The sequence below is a fragment of the Corvus brachyrhynchos genome, unplaced genomic scaffold, assembly GCF_000691975.1.
Source record: "Corvus brachyrhynchos isolate BGI_N302 unplaced genomic scaffold, ASM69197v1 scaffold58, whole genome shotgun sequence".
In the NCBI taxonomy this organism is placed as follows: domain Eukaryota; kingdom Metazoa; phylum Chordata; class Aves; order Passeriformes; family Corvidae; genus Corvus; species Corvus brachyrhynchos.
Genome location: NW_008239539.1, coordinates 1696610 through 1703944, shown reverse-complemented (window position 1 = coordinate 1703944; position 7335 = coordinate 1696610). Strand labels below are relative to the sequence as shown.

At 51.2% G+C, this 7335-nt stretch overlaps 1 protein-coding gene across 1 annotated transcript in view; it reads right to left on the bottom strand.

Moving 5' to 3' along the window:
• Nucleotides 1–7335, bottom strand: part of UBN1 (ubinuclein 1) — a 25821-nt gene that overhangs the window by 7342 nt on the left and 11144 nt on the right. The window contains exons 8-14 of the mRNA XM_008639133.2: nt 6648–6777; nt 6353–6471; nt 5780–5902; nt 4777–4920; nt 1944–1994; nt 793–835; nt 2–505 (exon numbers count right to left, since the gene is read on the bottom strand). Coding sequence (XP_008637355.1) covers nt 2–505; nt 793–835; nt 1944–1994; nt 4777–4920; nt 5780–5902; nt 6353–6471; nt 6648–6777 — 1114 coding nt within the window. The remainder of the gene's footprint in view (nt 1; nt 506–792; nt 836–1943; nt 1995–4776; nt 4921–5779; nt 5903–6352; nt 6472–6647; nt 6778–7335) is intronic.

Below are 7335 nucleotides of genomic sequence, written 5' to 3'. Positions count from 1 at the left end.
AATGCTCTTTGTAATTAGAGTTCTCTGTCTTCTTGTCTTGAGAAGACTGGCCCAGCACCAGGGCCTGTTCAGCTAGGAAGTTTAGAGGAGACTGGAGGGAACCAGAGGATGATGTAGGGGCAGGGTTGGGCTTTGGAAATGTCCTCTTCTCCTCTGAGGATGCAAGAGTTGGGATCTTCTCTGGTGGAGCTTTTGGAGCTGCAGGAAGAGTAAAGTCAGGGCTCCCTCCCGCCCTGCTGTTCAGCACAGCCAGTTCCTTGGACACTGCTTCCAGGGAGGAGGTGGGGTTGTGAATCAAGTCCTCATCCAAGGAGTCATCCTTGAAGGTGGCAGGAGTGGCGGTGCTGCTGGCAGCTTGGGCCGTGCCAAGGGACAAGAATTCCCTGTTTTGGGCACTGATGCCCAGGGCTCCTCCCTGGGGCTCTGAGGACATGGCCAAGGTGGTGCTCGAGTGCAGGGAAGGGACGGACACCGACAGCTTCTTGTCTGGCTTGCAGGAAGAGTCCTAGAACATCACAGGAGAAGGCACAGTCAGAAGAGAGACAGGGTTCACAGTTTGGGGATAAAAGGCAGGTTACACACATTCTGTGTCCGTGAGCCCCCACTTCCCTCCCAGCTGCCACTGCCATCCATTTTAGCTGCTGTTCCAGTTGTTGTTTCCAAGCCAAATACTGAGCAGAGCCATTTCACAGTAGCTGACGTACGGATACAAAACTCAAACACGGGATTCAGGATGGCAGTCACTTGGCTTTTGGCACATACCAACCATGAGAACCAGAAAACAGAACTCACCTTCACTTTCACCTTAGTAGGAGCTATAACTTTCTTCTTCGCCCTGTTTGGAGGAAGACAAGAGAAATGTGGCTCAGTGAATGCCCTCAGAGAAGGAGCCAGTTAGGGAGCACACCCAGGCCCTGTCAGAGATGATCCAGAGAGTCTTTGCAGGGAACAGAGGCAGCATCTCAGGTTGCTAGGATTCAAAACCACATGACATTTGGTTGCTGCTCTTGGAAGCCCCAACTCGCACACAGGGAGAGGATTAGGGAGCAGAGCAGAGTCTTGGAATGGCAGCAGAGCAGCAAACACCCACACACAAACATCCTGCATCAACTGCAGGACCCCACTGCTGCCCTCCTACAGCAATGCCCAGAGAGAAACTGGCACAGAGACTGTTCTGCAGAAGTTACACCTTCCTTTTGGGTTCCCAGAAGAAGCCGAGGATGCAAAAGCATCTGCCAAATTCCCCGAGAATAGATCTGGTCAGATGCAATCTCTGGTACAAGACATCCCTGAGCTGCTGGGTGGTGTGGCTGAAGGAAGGATGACTCTACACCCTACTCCACAGTGTTTCTCACACTTCCCCTCACTCATCCAGTGCCTAGAACAGGACTGTCTGCCAAACAGACACCAGCCTGAATCCATGTCCTCATCTATTATCAACCACCAGCAAGATCCATGAGAGCCTTTGGATTAAAGCCCCTGCCCAGCTGGATTCTGATGGCTCTTGGTTTGCCACCCGCCAGCCTGTTGCACCCTCCTTCACCAGTCTGAGCTCGTTGTGCCCCTCCTTGAACCAGGCAACAAGAAAGAGGGAATCCAGAATCCAGTAAGGACCAACTGAACAGGCTGCAATAGTCACAACTCCACTTTACCTCGCTGTGCCTGCCAGGCCCAGCACACAGGCCTGGCTCCAGGCTGTTGAACCAGGGGGCAACCTGGCTTCAAAGTTCTTCTTTTTGAGCTTACTGAAGGCTAAAGCACCTCAGGAAAGTGTTGGGAGATGTCACACACAAACAACTGCTCTCCCTTGACCTCCCCAAAGGAAGCAGCGCCGATCTATGCGGGGGGAGCCAAGCAAGCTCAGGTGCTCCTGCACGATCCCCCCAGGCCCCAGGGAATGGAGATCACCAGTTTTCACTCCAAAGGAATGCTGTGATACTCACAGGACTGATGTGAGGTGTCCGTGTACACGCCTGCTCTCCTTAAACAGTGTCCTAAGAAGGGAAGAGAGCAATGAGAAGTGATATCCAGCAAGACCCAGTAGAGCAGCTGGGATCACTGGAGACAGAGCTGCACAGTACAGCAGGGGACTCAGTGAAATTGAAACCACAGAGAGCAAACAAATATTCAGCCCTTTTCCAGGAAGATTCTCCTGAGCTGCCCCACACAATTCTCTCTCTGGGGAGCAATGCTGGTAGGCACTGGAAAAGCCATTAAGGCAGTGGTTGGACAATACCTAAGGAAAAAGCTCTGCCAGCTTAAAAAGCCGACTGGAGAGGCAGGATCATCACTCAGGGCGTTCCTGCTGCCAGAGATCATCCAAGAGCTCTTCAGCTTCCAGGGAGAAAGGTTCCCTTCCCTTCCTCTCACACAGCAATGAAGGAGAGAAGGGTCTGTGTTGCCTTTGTGTCCCCAGCCAAGAGCTGAGGTGACTCTGTACAGCACAACCCTTTCTGGAAGGGCTGACCAAGCACAGACTGGGCTTCATCCAAAGCCCTGCACTACTCAGGGTAAACCAGAGTCTCCCACAAACACTCTCTGACCCAAACCAGCTGCCACTCAGCTGCCTTCTTACATGTCAGGGAGGAGTCAGAAACATTCCTTCAGTACTGGCACATGGAATGTGATTCCTGGCTGGTGTTAACAGACTTTTGTTATCCTTTTTCTCTTACAAAGCAAGCTGATGTTATCCCAATATTCTGTTAATCATCTCTTAGTATTAATGGAGGAAACAGACTCATGGCAGGGCCTCTCTCAACTCATACATGAAATTGCTGCTCTGTCCACCTTCAAGTTCCTCTTACAGATGAACTTCTGAGATCATGATGACAGCAAATCAAGCTGACTTATCCATAAAATTGTTACAGTTTCCCTAGAGCCACCAATCCCTCCCTGTGGTTGTCACTCTACCCTCTGCCTTTAAACCACCAAGTCAGAGAATATCTTGAGTTGGATGGGACCCAGAAAGATCAAGCCCAACTCCAAGTCCCAGCAGGAGAAACCATTATCCTTGAGCCCCTGGAAAGCAATCAGGAAACCCACTTTTATTGAGTCATTCTGTACTTAACTCCACTGGAAGTGCCTCCTACACTGAGTCTTGGGTGAGCACCTGAATGCCCAACAACAGTTTCACCATCAAACTCGGAGTTAAAGATTTTAATTTCCTTTTACTCAAATAAAAGTTTTTAAAACTTGGCAAGCCAAGATCCTCAGGCTGGGTATATCTTCATTAACTAAGGAGGAATCTTCCCCCACCTCCTAATGCCATCTTTCAGCTCCTGCACCACCATGCTACAACCATGCTCAGCACTGAGCTTCCTGTGCACATGCAACTGCAACAAACAGCCATGGACCTTTCCAAGTGGGTCTGTGATATGCTGCTCTTAGGAACTGCCACCTGCATCTTCCTTTATCCCCCCAACACACAGAAAGCAAATTCAGCAGAGAGAAGACAGCACTGCCCAGCTCGTGAAACACAAAGAGACAGGAACAGCTTGGCTTGGAAGGAACCTTAAAGATTCCAGAAGGAAGACTGCAGAGTTGTCCTTTCTTTAAAAGTACTGAGCAAAACAAAGCAGGCCAGAAGATGATGACAGTCCCAGCAGGAGGACTCTGCCATTTGTGTGGCTCTCTGCCACTGCCAGCTCAAGGGCAGGGATGATGGAGAGTAGGAAAGAGCAGGAAACAGCAGTGAGGGTGCAGAAACCACACCAAATTCTACTGACTCTAATAAGCCCCTAAAACTTTTCTGCTTTGCTTTCTTTTGGGAAGACTCCAGAGAAGACTTCCCAAAGTGTCTGGAAAATGTATCCTTTGTGATTATAAAGTGATCCTTTGTAATACAGAGCCAAGAAAGCACAGACTGGCCCGTGGGCCTGACCTCAGTGCCAGTTCTACCTGCCAGTGGCACGCCTGACATCAGCACAGGACCAAGGCTACTCAGCACTGCTATTTACAGTCCTGACTGCACTCAGGACGTTTGTGAGGTGAAAAGGGACAGAGGGAGTGGGGAGAATATGCTGGAGGGCAGGGCTGCCATTCACAGGGCCCTTCCCAGGCTGGAGAAAGGGACCAACACAAACCTTGTGAAGCTCAATGAAATCCGAGAGCACCAAGTCCTGCAGCTGGGATGGAAAAACCCTGGGCAGCTGCCCTGCAGGAAAGGACCTGGGGGTCCTGGGGGGCAAGCTGAAGGGGAGCCACTGCTGCAAAGGTGTCCTGCTGAGAGCAAACTATCCCCTGTTCAGCACCTGGGAGGGCACATCTGGACACAGATCCAGTTTCAGGGTCCCCACAATACAAGAGAGATGCCAACAAACTGGAGACAGCCCGAGGAACAGGGACATGTGACAGCCAAGGAGAGGTGGAGGGAACTGGGTTTGCTCAGCCTGGAAAAGGAGAAGCCCCAGGAGGAGTCTGATGGCAGTTTTCCACTACCTAAAGAGTGGTGGGGACAGGGAGACATGACCAAGATGGGAGCCAGACCTTTCTCAAAGGCACACAGTGAAAAACAAAAGCAGGGAATATTCAGTTCAGTGCAGCAAGGGAATTCTTACTGGAAATAAGGAGGAAAGATTTCATGAAGAGTGATCAAGTACCAGAACAGGAGCCCAGAGATGCTGTGGTAATCTCCATCCTTGGGAATTTCCAAAATTCCACATGCCAAAGCCCTGAGCACTCTGATCTAACTCTGAAGCCAGCCATTCCCTGAGCAAGGGCAGGACTAACGACCTTCCCAGGTCCCTTGGGACAAGGAATCCCTTGATTCTTGCTCACCTGGCCTGCATCCAGCCTTTTGGCCAAAGGGGCTTCACCTCTCCTTCTAGGAAGGTCTTCACATAATCCTCTAGAGACTGAGCCTTATTCTTGTCAAGGTCATAACCATCCAACTTAATCTTCACCAAGTGGCAAAGCAGCTCCCTGAGGAACAGGAAGATTTCAGATACGGTTACGCAGATTGACCTTTCCCACTTGGAGATCATTCTCTTTATCCAGGCTGGATAAACACACCAAGACACACCTGGCCCTTGCTAATACAACCCTGCACTGCCTCCCCAAGAATGGGGAAGGGAAAGGCACAGTCCGTGCTCTGTGTGTGCACACACGTGGATGCACCAGGGAGAAAAGTCTTGTTACCCCTTCCCAGTGTCATCTCCTGAAACAGCTGAGGTAGCAAAACCAGTACCAGAGCCACAGGCACCAGTAACAACCACAGAACCGAACCTCTCAGCAAGGAGAAGGCAGGAAGCAAAGCTGGCTGTGTCCTAAATGAATCAACAGCACAAATTGATTTGTTCCAGAGTAAGAAGAAAAAGACAGCAAGACTGATTTTCCTTTGACCCTTTGTCACTCTCCCCTGTTCTCAGCACTCCCTTCTCCGTCAATCCCCCAAGTGCCAGGGGCAGCAAAACCCAACAGCTTCAACTGCTTCCACAACCAGAGCTTGGGTGTGTTAAGAGTCTGGGCTGTAGGATGTCAGCAATTCAGCTGAATCCCTTCTGTTCCCAAAGATCAGACTCTCTCTTTTGGACTCTGCACAGAGGCTTCTCAGCACTTCTCTCAGAGCTAGCCTGGGCCTGAAAGCAGCTTCAGGGTGAGATGTAATAAATGCAGTAATGGCTTCCATAAACAGCACCATGTGCCACGAGCCTCCAAGCTGACTGTTCCTACAGGTGATCAGCACTGCTCTGAAAACAAGACACAGGCACCAAAATGCTTCACTGCCAACGGCAAAGAATGAGACAGGTCGTGGGTTGGTTAATATCTCAGTTATTCAAACCTGATTTCATCATTCCACTGGAATTTCTTCCGTGGGCCCGCGACGCGCTTCCCTCCCTTTTCCTCATCCTCATCATCATCAGAACAAACTCGCTGCTCTTTGTCCTTTTCCTCTTCCAGCATCCTAAAACAGAGACAGAAAATGTGGAAGTGATTGTCCTGCAGGTTCAAGTGGAGGATTAAGTATCTCTGAACAGCACTGGTCAGAGGTCTCAATACCAGCAATCAATCTCTGGCTTAGGGTGCAAGCTGAGCTATGGGCTCAAGGTTAAGAAATCTCCCAATATTTTGTAATAAGAGATCATGGGACTAAGCCAGCCTGACTGTTCCCAGGCTGCCATGTTCCTAAGGACACGCCTGCACAGGCAAAACCCCTCAGCCCAGCTCTGGTGCCATCAGTGCTGCTGTAGCTGGCATTGCCACAGACAGCACAAAGAACACACACAGCTCAACTGGGCCAATCAATGCCCATCAGTAAATTTAGCCTACAGAACAAGAAGAGGTGGTAAACTTCAGGAGAGCAGCCTCCAGGCCACAGAGAGCCTGCTGGGGAATCAGCAAACGAGGAGCTTACTTGGCGAACTTGGCCTGAGTATGGGCTTGGCATTCCTCCTGGTACTTGGCCACCTGCTCTGGCATGGCCCTTCCAATGGCTTCCTTCAGCTTCTGCAGCGGCTCCTTCAGTCGGCCACCCTGGAGCAAGCACAGAGCACATTGAAGCTCCACGTGGCTGGGACACCAAAACCCAGCCAGTTCAGAAGCCGCCGTGCCAGGACGGTGCCCCATGGAGGCTGTTTGGGGCCACCAGCCACGCTGGGCACGTCAGGGGCACCACACACACAAGGGGCTGTGCTGGCAAGCTCCCTCACCTGCTCGTAGAGGTAGAGCCTGCGGGCTCGCTTGAGCAGGGTGTCCTTGCTGCAGGGGAAGAAGGCGGCCAGGTGAGCGTAGACCCCCGAGCGCACCTGGCTGCTCAGCTCCCGCGTCTGCAGCTCGATGCTGGGGACACAAACACAGCGTTAGCAGGGCCTGACAGCGATCCTCTGAGCAAGCAGGGAAACTCTGAGGGCAGCTGGAGGCAGGGAGAGAGGGACAAAGGACAAGGCACGCTGCGTTGAAGGTTCTTTGGGTTCCAGGATCAACGGATTTTATCCCAAGCTATGCTTTGAATCTGGTCTGGGAGGAGCTGGAGAAGGAACAAATGGAAGTCAGCAGTCTCATCTGTTCTGCAGCTCTCCCTGGCAGCTGAATGCAGGAGGGTCAGGTACTGAGATAGGAAGTGCACAGTGGTTATGGCAGAGGAATTCAGGACAATAAAAAATCAAACTTCATCCCTTGGGTTTCAACTTCCAAGTGAGCAGATGAGAGAGATCAGAGTGTGCCAAACCCATCTACACAGTTAAACAGAACTTAGGAGCCTGGCTTTTTAAGCCACCTCTTGGTATCAAAAAGTGTAAAATGCCAAGTGATTCATCAACACCATCATCAAAGTCACAGAACGCTTTGGGTTGGAAGGGACCATCTTGTCCCACCCCCTGCCATGGCAGGGACACCTTC